The 17183-nt window shown below is 40.7% G+C and overlaps 2 protein-coding genes across 2 annotated transcripts in view; both read left to right on the forward strand.

Annotated features, from left to right (window-relative positions):
* The window catches only part of lamb2l (laminin, beta 2-like), a 54981-nt gene extending 43207 nt beyond the window's left edge, over positions 1-11774 (forward strand). Inside the window, exons 21-35 of the mRNA XM_062426717.1 lie at positions 185-416; positions 502-665; positions 2033-2257; positions 2548-2762; positions 2896-2992; positions 4169-4541; positions 4633-4817; positions 4920-5167; positions 5996-6211; positions 6323-6467; positions 6605-6812; positions 8039-8180; positions 8269-8445; positions 8622-8787; positions 10567-11774. Coding sequence (XP_062282701.1) covers positions 185-416; positions 502-665; positions 2033-2257; positions 2548-2762; positions 2896-2992; positions 4169-4541; positions 4633-4817; positions 4920-5167; positions 5996-6211; positions 6323-6467; positions 6605-6812; positions 8039-8180; positions 8269-8445; positions 8622-8787; positions 10567-10703 — 2930 coding nt within the window. The 3' untranslated portion in view covers positions 10704-11774. The remainder of the gene's footprint in view (positions 1-184; positions 417-501; positions 666-2032; positions 2258-2547; positions 2763-2895; positions 2993-4168; positions 4542-4632; positions 4818-4919; positions 5168-5995; positions 6212-6322; positions 6468-6604; positions 6813-8038; positions 8181-8268; positions 8446-8621; positions 8788-10566) is intronic.
* Positions 11775-15936: 4162 nt separating this feature from the next.
* The window catches only part of lamb2 (laminin, beta 2 (laminin S)), a 55446-nt gene continuing 54199 nt past the window's right edge, over positions 15937-17183 (forward strand). Inside the window, exons 1-2 of the mRNA XM_062427303.1 lie at positions 15937-15980; positions 16430-16503. Coding sequence (XP_062283287.1) covers positions 16473-16503 — 31 coding nt within the window. The 5' untranslated portion in view covers positions 15937-15980; positions 16430-16472. The remainder of the gene's footprint in view (positions 15981-16429; positions 16504-17183) is intronic.

The raw sequence follows: 17183 nt of genomic DNA on the forward strand, positions 1-17183 counted from the left end.
GCACAAACTGTGGCGTCTGCTTCAAATGTGCTATTCATGTTGGAAAAACAAAACCGTGACCACATGCTCCTTTCCAAGAAAAAGATCAATAATAGAATATCATTGTTCCTGATTCCAGTAAGAAGCACAAACTGTAATGATGTAAAACCAATGAAAAAACATTTAAATACCTTCTCCCTTCCAGCTTGTGACTGCCATGCGGAGGGTTCGTTTAGCCACCAGTGTGACCCAGTTACAGGCCAGTGCCACTGCAGGCAGGGGGCCACTGGGCGTCAGTGCTCTGACTGCCAACCAGGCCAGTGGGGCTTCCCCAGCTGCAGCCCCTGTCAGTGTAACGGCCACGCAGACAGCTGCGACCCCCAAACCGGAGAGTGTAGAGACTGCAGGGACTACACAGCAGGACATCTCTGTGACCAGTAGGAATCACTCTGTGTCAGACTGTACTCTACTTTGTCCCTTGTTTTTTGACTCATTGTAAATGACGCATTTCATTTGTCTCAGGTGTATGACAGGATTCTTTGGAAACCCGATGCTGGGCTCAGGGGAACACTGTCGGCCCTGCCCCTGCCCTGGTAACCCCGGCTCAGACCACTTTAACGGCTACACATGCCAAGCTGACCACAGCTCCAACCAGATCATCTGTAACTGCAAACAAGGCTACGCTGGTGAGTTACTTATCACATTGTACAGCACTGCCTTTAACTGGCCTTATATGACTGATCTGTTAACATTATTAATGCTTAACAAACAACTTAAGTCTCGCATCACTGAGAAGCAATTTAAAAGTAGGGATCAACTGATATCACTTTTTCAGGGCCAATTCCAATTGTGTGTGTGTGTGTGTGTGTGTGTATGTGTGTGTGTGTGTGCGTGTGTGTGTGTGTGTGTGTGACTGTGTATTTTTTTGCCCTGGAGATTGTGTAAGGGGAGTGCTCTTAATGTGAACACCCACAACTGAGTCAATAACTTTAGTGGGCTACTAACTTTATGTCATCACTCTGTTAATTATTTTGGTATTTTGTGAAATAAATGTGTAGGAGGATTAGGATATTGTCACATGATGTATTTTTTAGTGGTTTAGTGATTTCTTACATTTCTTCTTTAAAAATGAACTTGAGAAAACTCCACATAAAGTAGAGCCAAACATAATCAATAGTTGCTTGTGTTTAATTATATAAACATATAAATATTAAAAATGTTAAATAAAATAATTAAAACTGGTGTAAAACAATGATAGAAACAAAGATCTAGGCCACTGTTCTTCAAATACAAATCTTAAAGGTCCACAAAAAATGTTTTCAATGAGTCAAAGGTCTGTTTATTAGTCGGTCAAGCCACAACAAATCAATGTATCCACCACCAACCAACTTAACAATACAGTGGTGTATAGTAAAAAAAATACAATATATGACTCAACTATAACATGTATTTTGAATTTTAACAACAAAACAAAATGTCCTTTTCATAAAAACAAAAAAATCAAATAAATACTCAAAAACAAAACTTATTTTTCGTTTTAACATAAATTCAAATAAATACTTATATAAAACAAAACAAAACAAAATACATTCACTAATTCACATAGATTGTTGGCATGGAGACCAAAATACACACAGTGAAGGACTGGTGTGTATGTGTGTGTGTGCATTACAACAGAGTTTTGTGGCCAGTGCCTGGACTAATAACATCTTTATCCACTATACAGTTCTCCATTAGGAGTTATTATGGATGTACTTATCATTAATTATCAGGTTGTTTCTGAATTTGTTCCTCATTCATTGTACAGTTTTGTGTACTGTATTTAAGTGTTGTTGTGGAAATTGTCTGAAAGAAACTGACACAAAAGGCAAAGATGAAATAACACACAAAACACTGCTAGGTTGAAGATTAAATTAAAATGATTATTGTACAATAAGGAGACAGCGGGCACACAAAGTGACATCAGCTCATCTCAAAAAGCTAAAAACAAACCTCATCTATTGTAGTTTCTGAAAGCATATTGTCATGCTGTATTCTCTCTTTTCTTCCCCAGGATCGCGCTGTGACCAGTGCGCCCCCGGTTACTATGGCAACCCAGAGCAACCTGGCGGGCAGTGCCTCCCGTGCGAGTGCAGCGGCAACATCGACACCCAGGACCCCGACTCATGTGACTCCAGGACTGGCCAATGCCTCAAGTGCCTGTACCAAACTGACGGCCCATCCTGTGACTACTGTCAACTCGGTTACTATGGCAATGCATTGGCCCATGACTGCAGACGTGAGTGAAGATGGCATTATTTTGATCATTTTGCTTCAACTTTTATTTTCTTGAAATGTTCACTTTGGTGTTAGAACTGAAGTTGATTCTGGTCAGTAGCCCAAAATGTAAGTGGGTGATCTACCACCAACTTGCTTTCAGCTTTAAAGGTTGCTGCCAAGGCAAATAAACCTCCACACCAACAAAATTACATCACATTCAACTTAAAACTTTCTAGTTTTCCTACGAATTCCAGTGTGTTTTCTCCACCCAATTCTCCTCCATTTTATATTGTGTGTTTCTCATCTCAGGCTGTACCTGTGTGACTGCTGGCACCATCCAGTCTGCTTGTAGTGATGGACAGTGTCACTGTGACCGGAACACTGGAGCCTGCCCCTGCAGGGAGAACGTGGCCGGCCATAACTGCGACCAGTGTGCTCACAACCACTGGAACTATGGTCAGGACCTGGGCTGTGAGCCCTGTGGCTGCCACACACATCACGCTCTGGGAACTCACTGCAACATGGTGAGGAAGCATGTAGGGCTCCGAAAGCCTAAAAAAATCAAAAATAGAGTTTATATTTGTATTTTTATATCCTATAATTTATATTTGTCCATCCGTGTATCTTTGTCAATCTGTGTCTGTGTGTCTTCAATAGTTCACAGGCCAGTGCCACTGTCGTCCAGGCTTTGGGGGTAAACAGTGCACTGAGTGCGAACAGTTCCACTGGGGAGACCCACGGGTGCAGTGTCAAGGTAACTCACCTTGTGACAGTTTTTAGAATAGTTAGCTAGCACTCATTAACATGACTTTACTGTTTACAGTTACTGTTGTATTACCTATAAACCTTAAAGAGTCATATCTCCCCTTTAAACTGAGAAACCGGTGAAACAGAGGAGATAAGCTGAGTGAGAGAGAGAAATGAGTTTAAGTTCCAAAATATACATACAGGACACCAAAAATATGAATATTCATCAATCCATATATGCTGACAATGGTAGAAGGTAAAAATAGAGCTGATGTGATGTCATGTGTGTTGCAGCTGCTGGTATACCGGTAGTGCTGCTTATTTAGTTCAGACAATAAATATAGGATAATTAATACATTTGAACTGCTGTTCTACTCCTCTGTATATATCTTAAAGTCCTCATGTATGCTTTTAAATACATATAATAAACAGAAAGAACATGGAAGTTTCATTGTTTTAGTTGAAATATTTAGATGATGAATGAAAGCATCCACACTGTGCCAGCTGTGTGTAAAGCAAGCAGGACTGGATTGCACTGCACCACCTAGTCTGCTTAAACACAGTCTCAGGTACGCCTCTCCTCTCACCTTGGTGAAGAAGCTCTTCACCTTCAGCAGTTGAATGTAGTACTTAAAAAAAGAAAAGAAAAAAAGAACATTATTTGTGGTAAATTGACCCACTCCACCTCTCTCTGGTCTTGTTCAGTGCTGCATAATGCAGAAACCAAGCTTGCCACTTAGTAACTGACTTCGTGACCATAGTAACTCACTCTCACTCCTGCCTGCGTGCACACAGGGCTAGAGGATAGTGAGAGGGATGAGAATATATTACAATAAAGATTTGTGTGTATTTCTCACTTTTCCCTTTGATAGTTTGGATTACTTGGTGCTGCACAGTGCTGCTGTTAATCTGTGCTGCTCTGTCTTGTCTGTCTGTGCGCTGTCAGTGTCCTCTTGTTGCACCAGAATGTCGAGTTATGAAAAAGAAAAAGTGGAGGGGACAAAAAAGGGACAAACATAACAGATACATAACAAAATCTACTCCCTGTTCCTTTAAACTACAAACTAGCTTCCTGTCTCAGATTCAGTGTTGCATTATGAGACAGTAAATCATTTCTAATTGCTTTTTTTTAACCCAATGTTATTACTTTCCCTCTCCTCCTTTACCTCCTCCCTCTATTCAGAGTGTAACTGCCACCATCTGGGCTCGGAGATGGCCCAGTGCGACCGGGTAACGGGGGCGTGCGAGTGCAGGGAGGGAGCGTCGGGGCAGCGCTGTGACGAATGCGCCCGCGGCTTCACCGGCACCTTCCCCAAGTGCGTCCAGTGTCACCCGTGCTTCCAACTGTGGGACGACGCCGTGTGCCAGATCAAACGGGACCTGGAACACATTCAGTACACCGTGGAGAAGATCCAGGAGAACGGGCTCACGCCGGGAGTCGGGGACACGCGTATCAAAGAGCTGGAGATGAAGCTGAAGCAGGTACAGGATCTGATCAGTCGGGAGGACAGCGACAGAATCCACCAGCTGATTGGACAGAGCATTGATGACCTCAGGTGTGTATTTAGATGATTAGTCACCTAACTGCTGAGATAGTATATAAAGCCAGCATACAGCATATAAAACATCCCAACCTGTGTGTTTCAGGGTGGAGATCGCACTGACTGATGGACGACTGATGGGCGTCACCCGAGAGCTAAATACAACAGCAGAAGAAGAGGGGGCACTGAAACGCATATTGACTGACATGGAGAGAGAGCTGAGAGAAATCAACACCACTGTGGCTATCAAAAAACAGCAGCTGGATGACTACCTCACCTCAGGATTTGCAGGTAGAAAATACTACTAGTATTACGTCACCGCACAGTTTGAAACTAGGTATTAAACTGCTAAGCTGTCAAATGAAAAAAAAACCTGCTCCTGTTTCCTCACAGATCAGTTTGAGAAAGTGAAGAAGTATTATCAGAAATCATTGGAGGCAGAGGAGAAGTGCAACGCCTCAGTGACCGGTCCTCTCAGTTCTGTAGAGCAGTCCAAACAAACCCGCACAACCACCGAAGAGCTGCTGGACGCCAGTAAAGACAAGTTCCTTCGTGAAATGGCCGCTCACAACAAATCATTAGACGAGCTGCAGCAGAAAGCCGACGGCCTGGACAAGACCGTCAACCACCTGAGTGACAAGGTAGGCTAAATCTTCTATGAACAATCAGATCTGCTACATACAAAAGGGTATAATATAAGGATATCAAAATGTATAGATTAAGGGGTGTGATGACTAATAGATACACTCTCAGCCAGCCAAATCACTGGGTTACTAGTTCTGAAACAGATGAACCAATCACAGTGAAGCAAGACAACAATGATAAGATTCTTCTCCAGGAAATAATATTGTTCTCTCACAACACAAATCTGCACCTAGAGGCATATGGTGTGTTTTTTTTGTTGTTGTTTTAAAAAAATAAAATATATATATATAAATATAACATAATTTGTCTGTAGCCATTTATATCATAATTCAGTTGTGTCACTTCTTGTAATTGATATGACACTACAGAGATCCATTTTAAGAGTAAAACATGAAGTGCCACTTTCCAAAAAAAGGCAGTAGATTGATAAACTCTGTTAATCCAGCATCTTCAAACAGAACACTGAGTTGGACAGAACCAGTCTCAAGTGTGTACAGGTGTGTGTAGTTATTTGTAGAGGCCTGGCGTCAATTACATGTGATTTAATGAGGGTAAACACAGAGGATGGCTGTCTGCTGTCACACTGCCTTCAACTGCTGCTGGAATTTAATGAACTGAATGAGAAGCTTTTCATACAGTATAAAGCAGCCATGGACAGAAGACATTGAAAAAGGAAATACACACGCTAACCTATATAAGAATTTCACTTTCACCATTGTGGGAAGAAAAGATCTTGTTCCTACTCTTACATTTTTCGTCTTACAATTATTTAAACATGCATTTCTGTATTCCTATGTGATGATTTATGTTGTCACTCCATCCAGGTATGTGGCGGTCATGGCAACAACAGCGCCAACGGCAGTTGCTCAGACAGCCGATGCGGCGGTGCCGGTTGCCTTGACGACAAGAGAAACCGCGTGTGTGGAGGAGAAGGATGTAACGGGACGGTGAGCGCTTCTATGGCAGCGCTGAATCTCGCTCAAAACGTCACAGACGCTCTGGACGCTGTCAATAAGGAGCTGCATGGCGTAGCCGGAAAGGTGCCGGAAGTTTTCAAACACTGTTATTTGAATATAATGTACAAGAGATTTTATATCTGGTTATGAGACTGTGATGTTAATTTTGATTACGTGTTGGTTTCTTGCATCCAGCTCCAGGATATAGCCACTCTGACTCAGGATGTGAAGAACCAGGCTATGAACATGGTGAAGAAAGCCCAGAAGAAGAAAGAACACTTTGAAAACTCCAACAAGATGCTCAAAGATTTCATTAAGAAGATCAGAGACTTCCTCACTGGTATGTTGATGATGTTTTAACTGAAGTGAATTCTAACTGAAGATCATGTCCGCCTAAAAGTCAGGAGCAGAAATAATCCTCCTGGATTTATATTCTTGCTGCATTTTTGATACGTTCTCTCTGCTTGTGCTCTCCAGAGGAGGGAGCAGATCCAGAGAGCATAGAGAAGGTGGCTCTGCAAGTCTTGTCGATCACACTCCCGGTCAACAGGACCATGATAGACAAAATGATCATGCAGATTAAGGATAACCTTTCCAACCTCACCAATATCGATGCGATCGTCAACCAAACCTCGCAGCACATCAAAACTGCCAAGGATCTGCTGGAAAAAGCTCAAGATGCCAAGTGAGTGATGCTAACAGCTCTCTGAATTTCGACACACGTAAATTTAACTTGAAAAGGATACTGACAGCGTGAATAGAATCATGTATATTCATATTTGGGACAATATGGTATTTTCAGAAGGCTATTTTCTACTGAACAGTCCATTCACTTCCATCATATTTGAGGTGGAGGTAGAAATCTAAAATGCACAGACTGGACAAATAAAAGCAGAATTTTATGGGTCACTTCCACTAACATCAGCATCACACATAATGATGTGTCCTAACCCCCACACTCCCACCCCAAAATCAAATTGTGTATTGCCTCCTTGCTGACACTCTGCATGTTACTTAGGACAAGCAGTGAGGCTTGTTGACAGGCAGCAGTATTATTGGCAAAGCCGGTGCTATCAAACTGGGACTGCAACTGATTAAAGATGAGTCGTGGGGGGTCTGTGTATTAATCCCTGTAAAACATAATGATATTTCCAATTATGCTTTGATTAATCTTCAAGCTCTGTCAGCCTCCAGCGAAAGCATACATCTTAATCATCTTCTAAACACTAAAACCAGCATAGATACAATATCTGATTAAAATTTTCTCCAGGACATACTCTAAACTGCTGTGATTGAACGCTGTCATATAATAGACATATTAAATAATAATAAAACAACAAACAAAAACACCATGAGAGCATCATCACTGACCTGCAGCCATAATCACTGACTCTCCATGATCAGGGGAACATTATAATGGAGCATGTAGCAGCCTGTGGCGCTGGTAGACACACATGAAATGCTAATGAATGCTAATATTGCTCCATGTGTAAATAGGGATCATGATCATGTTTGCTATCATGTTAGTTACATTATCTTAAAAAGTGATTCTTTTTCATTTTGGTCTTTACTGCTTGTTTCTGCTGCACCAAAGTGACCAAAAATCTCTTTATGCAATTATTGTGTGATGTTTCTAACACTGTAAGACATTCCTCAGTATTGTATTAATACTATAAGGATTTGAGGTACTGTTTGATCTGTATAATAGCATATCCTCCTGATGTTATTGCTGTTGATGGATGTCCTGACTCTCTTTTACAGTAATTTTAAAATCAATGGCCCTTTGTGTTAAAATGATAAATCAGGTACCTTTAAGTTAAATCACATTACCACACCGATTATGACATGTGTACTCATTACTGAGGAGTATAGCAATAAAACGTAGGTCTAATTTCTTGTGCCGTTGTCCAGGATCCGAGCAGATGGAGTGAAGGATGCGGCCGATATTACCAAGCAGGCGTTGGATGTGTCAGAGAAGGCCATAGAGAAAGCAAAAACAGCCCTGAAGGAAGCCGCCAACAACCTGAACAGGACAAGGAACGCTACTGCTGAGGTACAGCATGCTGCTTTTTTATTTCTATAGAAATCTCACACATCTCTCTCTTGATTCTTCACTTGTTTGTATGACATTTGCCTTCCAGGTGGAGGAAAAGCTGACGCAGCTAGAGGACAAGCAGATGGACGTCATGATGCGTTTAAACAACCTCTCCATGGGCGTGGATGCTCTGAAGAACAAGACGGAGCAGAACAGGGAGATGGCGAAGGATGCCAAAGCGCTAGCTGACAACGCCACTAACCTGGCAACTTCGGTGCAGCGGGTGAGTGTCCAAACAGCATGATGTGTGTTTGTGGTTATGGTCTGTAAAACTCTTTAAGTATCTAAAGTGAAGTTCTGAGTTGAACTGAATGGCAGTCGTTGATTAAATGACCTCACCACACAGATCCCTTTTTTTTTGTACAATAACCCACACTCTCAAATGTTGTCATCTCACAGAGCCTCAACGACACAGAGAAACGGTACCAGGACCTGCAGAAGAAGGTGGACTCTCTTGGCGGGGATTCTGGAGGCCTGGACAGCATCAACCAGAAGGCCAAGGAAATCAAGAAGGAGGCAGAAGACCTCCTCGACGTAGCCAACAAGGGCATGCAAAAACTCATGGGTGAGTAAAGTAGTGGCTCCCAAAAGGTTCCAAGGCATCCTGGATTATCTTAAAGTCTGGATTAGTTAATTTTTACATTAATGTTTAACTAGATTTTCCTATTTTAAGTTTTCAGACACAATAAATACATAATAAGTAGTGTCTGCTAGAACAAGCGATGGATACATTTGTCACTTTAAATAGCTCCTCACAGCTGTACAGACAGGTGTCAGCTGCTGTTTGGACACAGACGTCAATCACCGTCCCCATTCCTGACATCATCTCTGAATGAGCTGGTTTTCTCATTCCAGCTACTCATAAACAAGCAGCTCTGTGAGGCTGTACTTAGAGATGCTAATACAATGTTTAGCAGGTATAATGTTCATTTAATCGCAAGCCGTGAATAGTTAGTTTAACTGAAAGGCTTAGAAATCACCAAATGACTTACTTTAACAAATGAGTTTATATAAAGTATAATTGTAAAATATTACTTTTATGAGGGTCACAGTAACAGACAATAAACTTGGCATTTCATAATTGTGGTAGCAGCGGTGCAGCAGATGAAACAAAGTCCACATAGCAGGCTTGATGCAAACTAAATTTAAGCCTTTAGCCTATTCGTGAAAAATGTATTTTAACTTTATTTAGAACTGCATAATTCTCTTCTTCTTCTTCTTCTTCTTCTTCTTCTTCTTCTTCTTCTTCTTCTTCTTCTTCTTCTTCTTCTTCTTCTTCTTCTTCTTCTTCTTCTTCTTCTTCTTCTTCTTCTTCTTCTTCCTCTTCTTCTTCTTCTTCTTCTCCTTCTTCTTCACTAATGTACCAATCCACACAGTACTTCTTTTATTATGAGTAAGAATAGGCTACGCATGAATGTGTCCTTTTTGACAAAGCAGGGTGACACACAGTATTTATATGCACAACACCATGCAGCAGTGTAATGCCTGCAAACTGCTGTTAATGATTAGAGTGATGCAACAGGAAGGGTCTACAGATACCATTACAACCCTCATAAACAGTGGAATAGTTCATTTTGACTATAATTCCATCAGTAAGTAACACAATGACAGAATGTATGACTATTCTGGTCATGGGCTTCTTAGATTTAGTGTAAAACATCTTATAACAAATATCAAATAGTAGTCTGTGGTGTAGTTCGTGTCAGTTTAGGAGTCTCTATGTAGAATATTTGAGAACCACTGCCTTAAAGAACACATCACTGCAGGGTTGATTCCTATAGCTTTAATGGCAAAATGACAAGAACAATTTTTATATCTGAGAATTTATTCAAAAATGTACATAATGTTTCTCGTATGTAATGCTACCACAGCGTATAAAGGGCAGAAGATTGTATTTGGGCACCTTTTGGATGTTGCAAAAAAAAAAGCAGGTAGGCAGGCTGGAGTATACGCACAAAAAAGAGAAATTGATTTACAAGAAATATTAACGACAAAAGAACCCTGGGAAATTGGACAAAAATAACATAAACCATAACCCACAGCAAGCTGCCACTTACTAGCTTCCCTACTGACCACTTCACCTTCTACTCCTTTCATAACTGGAATATACCACCTGCTCAGTTCATTATAAGAGCGAACTACTCACATACAAAGCATAAAGAACACCACCATAATAAACACTGGATTTTTCTGTTACCGCTGACAATCACAGTCTCCTATGGTTAACCACACACAGCTATAAATGCTAATTAATTACCCCATATGATATAATAATAGCAACCTTTTCACAATGTAGTGGTTCAATTAAGTATTAAAAGCTTTTTCTTTCTCTTTGTTGTTGCAGAACTGGAGAAAAACTTCAGGAGAAACGAGAGGCGGATGCAGAAGCAGCGCATGGAGCTGGAGGAGCTCCATGGTAACGCTACCACGGTGCGGGACCACATCCGAAAATCAGTGCAGCAGTACAGTAACTGTCAGTAACTGTGTGTGAGAGGAGGTCGTGGTTCACCCCCCCCCCCCCCCCCCCCCCCCCCCCCCCCGTTTACCGTATGCTGCTGTAGTCCTGAGCAGAGTCGTGACTGATGCCGGGACAGAAAAAAAAAACGACATCACCCATGATAATAAGACACTGCGCTGGTCACTGGTATTTCAAGTTTTACACATTACCTGTCGAGTGTTATATCACAGAAGTGCCTTCCTCTATCCATGTACTGTACCACTTATTGACTCCTGGATATCAACACTATCCTGTGTGGTGTTTATATCTTTAAGCTATCAAAACAAGTGGATGACCAGTGGAGAATATTGTTTTATTGTATAGGCCATGATCATCCATTTCATCAATAATACATGTATCATAAATTTGTTATTTTGACAAGTGCTTTTAAGATTTTGTGTCCTGTAATTTGACCACATTAGTACGCTACTGACATTCCTATTAAGAGTAATACGGAGTGATTTTTTTAAAATTCAATTTGTTTTTTTGTTTATTTTTTATTACAAAAGAAGCTCTTGATTAAATACGTATGAACGCATACACACAAATATTCTTATAAGCAAAATTTATTCTGAGTTGTGATGACGGACGGAGAAAAATAAATTTGATTCGATTCATGTAATAATTCTTGATGTTTTGTGTCCTAATTGTGTGATGATGTGGGCACAAGAGGGCGCCTCTTACTCAGCAAGTCTCCAATCTGTGCTCTCCTCCAAAACATGAGCTGTTCCCTCTGTGTCAACTCATGCAGACAAGACTCCCTGCTATTATTACCTTTTTTTAATGTGTGATCAATAACATTAATGATACCTGCATTCCAGACTCACTAGAATAGCGTACGTGACGCTAAACATCATTAATGTCATTAGTAACAGCTGTGTTTTTTGTGCTATGACAAGAAAATAATAATATACCCACACATGTGCTTCCACTCATTTGGCTGGTTAGACCTCTACTCAAGACTGTACAGTGGACTGTGCATGATTGATGTTTCCATCACATGGAGGGTAAAAATCATAATGCTTAAACCTACACAGTTCTGAGGGTAATATATGGTAGAGTACTGATAGCAGATTTTTTTTAAAGCTAAACACACTACAAAAAAAGTGTTGATTGTATGTCCTTTCATTAAAACATGATGTAATGTCTTTTAAAGATGTTGGTGTTTCTCTCTTTCATTCTCAACAGAAATAGTAAGATATAACTGGAGAAGGATATTGATTTTCTACATTTTTATTATTATCATTTAAACAAATCTATTTTATATTTTATTTCTAACTAATGAATGACTCATATATACAAATATTTTCTGCCTTAAAAGTAATTAACTACTGAGGAAAGGCTAAATGAATTTGCCTCAGAATATGGTGCTGCACTGAATTACAGCGTCTCTACTCTAATATTTCTTTAACAGGGAAACAGTTGGCTACTTTTATGTGAGAGAGACAAAGCCACCAAGGATAATCACTCTGCAGTTCTAAACTCTGAGAGTTCTCTCTTCTTTCAGCTCATTGTTTTGTTTTTGCATCCTTCAACAGTCGTACTTTGTTTCCAGTTGCAGCAGGCAGCTGTTTCCAGAACAGAGCTCATATAAACCCACTGCACACTTCCTGTGCAACACCGAAACAGCGGTTGGACAAAGTTAGCAACTGGCATAATGAGGCACTTAGCAGCTAAAGTTGGTGAAGAGCAAAAACAGAGCTAAAAGACAATGAATAATGAAGTCAGCTTACATAGTTTAGTCCAGTGGTTCTCAACCTAGAGCCCCTCAGAAGGGTCACATGATAAATCTAAAGGGTCATGAGATGAGTAATGGAGCAGGAAAGAAGATGTCTGCTACATACATTTTTCAGTTCATTATATGTTGTTTTTTTTTTTTATTTTTCTAGTCTTTGCTTTTGTGTGTGAATTCTTGGCAAACTTGACGTCTCTGGGGTTCAAACAGTCAAAGACACCAAGTCTGATTATGTAGAGATTTTTTTTATGTTATCAAAAGCAGCAAACAGTTGAGAACCACTGCTTTAATCTTAAATAATGCATTTGATCATATGTATTTTATTCTACAAAATAACTAGTGACGTGTCAGATAAATATAAGGGAATAAAAAGTAAAATATTTGCCTTTGAAATGTAGTGAAGTGGAAGTAGAAAGTTGCATAACATTGAAATGTATTTGAGTAAATGTACTTAGTAATTTCCACTACTTTTTATACCTTTAATTTTCTTATTCCCATGTAGGCTGGTGACCTCATAGCCTTGCTCTGTCCAATTGCAACCAGAGCAGAGGTCTATGCAGAACAACTGGAAACACCTGTGTGTGTGTGTTTGTGTGTGTGTGTGTGTGTGTGTGCTGGGCCTCTAACGTTGTCAGATCATTACCTGTAAACCTTCAGGCTATACTGTAGTGTGTACATATATATATCATACCAGTGACTCTTTCACTTTATGTCTACCTCCATTCATTGAGTGGTAGCTCTCAGTGTGAAGCATGTTGGGTTCTGGCACTGGATCCTGGCCTCTTAACAAAGAGAGGCTGTCCTCCAGCAGCTCAGGGAATGTGTAATATGACAGAGATTTACAGCAGGCTTTGTCCTGCAGTAGCTACGGCTCAAACACCTGTGCACATCAGACATGTTGGAGGATGAATAAACGGACATATAACACAAGATTGAATGTGATCTACTTGTAAAATATGATGGATGAAGTTACATGAAAGTGTTTGATAACGGGGAAAAAACTGATCTTTGTTTCCCACTGCAAGACCGAGCATGAAGTCTTAAACGGGAATGGTCCCAGCCACCTGTTGAATGAGGCTGCTGATGTTTTTGAGTGTGAGCAGGCAGCCGGGGGATGTGTGATGTGTGATGTGTGAATGTGATGTGTGCGCGGTCGCGGCTCTCTCATTGGGTGCAATCAAAGGGAAACTAATCCGTCCAGCAGGGTGCGCGCATTCCTGCTCCCAGTTAAACATGCACAGGGGCTCACAGGAAAACATGTGGTGGGTTTTTTTCAGAGAGAGTTTGATTTGAGTTCAATTCACCTGCTGAAACTTACATGAAACCACATCTGTGAACACGCCATCTCTGTTTGTGGTTTAGGTTTTGGTCTCTTTATGACATCGGCTTACTGACAGATCCTGAAAAATGTTAGATTGATGATCTACACCATTAATTATATTATTGTAAAGAAACAATAGAGTGTAGAACTTTGTTGTTGCCCAAATTTAATGCAAAGATTTAATAGGTTCTCTCTCTTTTTACTGGCTTTTGGCTTGCATTGACATCACTGTGAAAGGCTTGTATAGCATATTGTTATATTAAAGGAGCACTCTATCAATTGTAGCCTACCCCACCAAGAAAAGTCAGTTTACTTGTCATGCAGGTTAATTCTCAGCCTGCAAAAACATCTGTATATTAAAATGCAGCCCCCTCATGCATTTGAATGGAGAGAAACAAGCAGGGTTATTTGGTGATTAAAAGAGTTCAACCAGGCTCAACTTTACTGTGATGTCATCAGGTAAGACAGCTGTGGACAATCATCTTGATAACTTTGCAACATGAAAGGTAGGCTACATTTCTGTAGTTGACCTTGAGACTGATACAATAAAGATCTGATTTCCATGGTGCCTGATGGTGTGCAGATGTTTTGGTGTCTGATATGCCTTCAAAAACAATCTGTTACTCAAACTAGACTTGCACTGTTCTGGTCTGAACAATCCTGAGTGAAAAAACTGGAGTATATCACAGGCAGTTAGTTAAAGCTGCTATTGAGTTGCATTATGGGAAATGTAGGATTCCAGTTTTTGAGGCTTGACCAGGCGGGGAGTTAGGGTCCTCTGAAATGATGCGAACGCGGAAGTAACTTAAAACTGCATTCTATCAAAAGGCCACCAGGGGGCGACCGTTTTGGTGTCAAAAGGACTTCCGTCTCTTTACAAGTCAATGGAGAATTCACCAACATCTCACTTGATTTCTAACCTCAGTAAACGTTTTCAAAATGTGTTTATGGTCTCAATCGCTAGTTTAAAGCCTTCTTCAATGCAGTATGATGTTCATTTTTGAAATGTTGGCCTCCCTGATTTTATATTTGATGATAAAGCAGGGTATGCATTAGGGCGTGGCTACGTTGTGATTGACAGGTTGATTGATTCACAGGTGTTTTTTTTTACCCAGCATGCACATGACATTTTCAAGATGGCGCTGCTCAGATCCGATACTATTCGCTTCCAAGCAGCAGTCCACAAACCAATGGGTGACGTCACGGATGTTACGTCCATTTTATATACAGTCTATGGTCTTGACTGAACTGAAAGTCACATGCTGTGTCTCAAATCTAATACTTCTCTTAGTACACTTCTGTGTAGTATACTGTGTACAGTCTCAAATCAAACATGGCTGTTGCACACTTACCGGAAATGAGCTAGCGTTAGCGGTACTGAGCTAGCGTTAGCGGCTAGCGTTAGCAGTACTAAATCATTATGACTGCTAAATTAACGCAACAAACCTACTGATGGCTTATATGTAACACCAGTATAGTGTTGCTTAGTGCAAAAAACATATAATGTATTTGTTTAATGTAGTTATTCACTATAGCTACAACATCCTCGGCTACCAATTCCAGTGTGAAAAGAGCTAGGTCACCTCTGCTATGTAGCCAAGATGGCGACTTTTGAGGCTGAGAAGTGTTTTGAGTGCACCATCCAGGTATTCATAGTGAATTCTCAGTGTGAACACAATTATGTACTCAAAATATGAAGTGTAAATACAGAAGAACAAGATTTTAGACACAGCAAATGTATTTTGGTTACTACTGCACCATGTTTTACATTTAATTTAAAAATCAGTTAGACTCAGGAAAGGCGTTCAACTTTGGTAATTGGTCATTTTTATTTTATTTAAACAGGGACAATGCGCAATAAAACATTAACCCTGTATGTATGCCCTCTAACTAACTTCCTATCCCTTTACCCCATTTAATGCAACATTTCTAACCCACCCACTCGGGGATTCGAACACGCAACCCTCCCTTCAGCAGCAGCAGCACTGCCTGTCTCCCCTCCCTCTCCCGCCCCGCCGCTCCGCTCCTCTCCGGGACTCCATCTCTGGGTTTCCGGCGGAGAGCAGCAGGAGTAGAGGTCTCTCCTCGCTGCATCGTAACGCCGCTCAGCAACGCTTCTGTCCGGCTACTGCGCAGCGAGCGGACCAGAGAGAAAGAGAGTCACACATTAAACACAGGAGCCAACATCTACAACAGGACTTAACGGTGAGTGTTACACTGCTTTGACTGAACTTGTTGCAGAGTTTAGACACATTTAAACACTAAAAGACTTCTGAGAGATAGACCAACATTTAATAACATTATGAGTCGCGTCTGAGAGGAGTGATGTTTCTATGGATCTGATATTAATCAACCGGGTTTAACATTTTTATAAGCTGTGGATACTGATGATTCAAATAACAATGTGACTTCTAGGGCCCCTTTTTAAGACCCCTGAGTCTTAAAAAGCCTTGGGAACCCCCAGTTAGAAACATCTAAACCAAACTCTTATGCATGGAATAACCTGTCGCCTGTTTGTTTTTGATTTTTTTTTTTTTAATCCATAGCCTGTCAGTGCTTGTTAGATGACTCTGTGAGTAAGCTGCATGTGTGTGTGTATGTGTGTGTGTGTGTTATTATACATATATTGACACAGACTGTTACACCGGCCACAGGTTTGCCTGCAGCTCCAGCAGTGTTGGATGTGCGGGCATAGAGATGCAAGCGTCACTGGCAATGCTCGTCTGCGGTAAGTAGACTGTACACCGACAGCTTTGAAGTCAATCCCTGTTTTCTGCTCCATAACAAATCCTCAGAAGTGATTTAATGAACGGGTCTCCAGGTCACTGAGTTTTTCTTTGATTAAGTGTCTGGAAAATATAGGCTACGTTAAAGCTCTGTGCATATAAAGCATATGATCAAATATCTGTTCAAACATGTGGAAGAAGAAGCAGAGGTGAGATAGTTTCATGAGTTTTCATAGTTTCTCAACATCTTGACACTTGTTCTAGAGGGTTCCTTCAAGTGAATGATCTCAGCATTGTCAGAAGTTTGCTTTTTTTTTCAAGATAAAAATGATTTTAAAGCACAAAAGACCACTTTGTGCTCCGATTGGCCGAGAATGACAGGGGAAGAGAGAAGTGTGCTCACATATTACCTTGGAAACGGCACTTTGGTACAATTTTTGTCCTCGTCAACTGGAATATTAGCCTTTACCTCCATTTTTTCACCAATTTAAGTCTTCCAAAGTGAATAACAAACGGCAAAATTGGGCAAAAAGTCACTGTCGATTATAGAATATTTAAAAAAGACACTCTTCTTCATTCTCTATGAATACAAAAAGCTGAGGCTGATCGGAGGGATTGTCGACCCCTGCATCCCCCCCCCTGTGCTGAGTTAAGATGGCTGATGTTTCTTTTTTAGGGCCCC

This window comes from Scomber scombrus, chromosome 10 (assembly GCF_963691925.1).
Source record: "Scomber scombrus chromosome 10, fScoSco1.1, whole genome shotgun sequence".
NCBI classification, from domain to species: domain Eukaryota; kingdom Metazoa; phylum Chordata; class Actinopteri; order Scombriformes; family Scombridae; genus Scomber; species Scomber scombrus.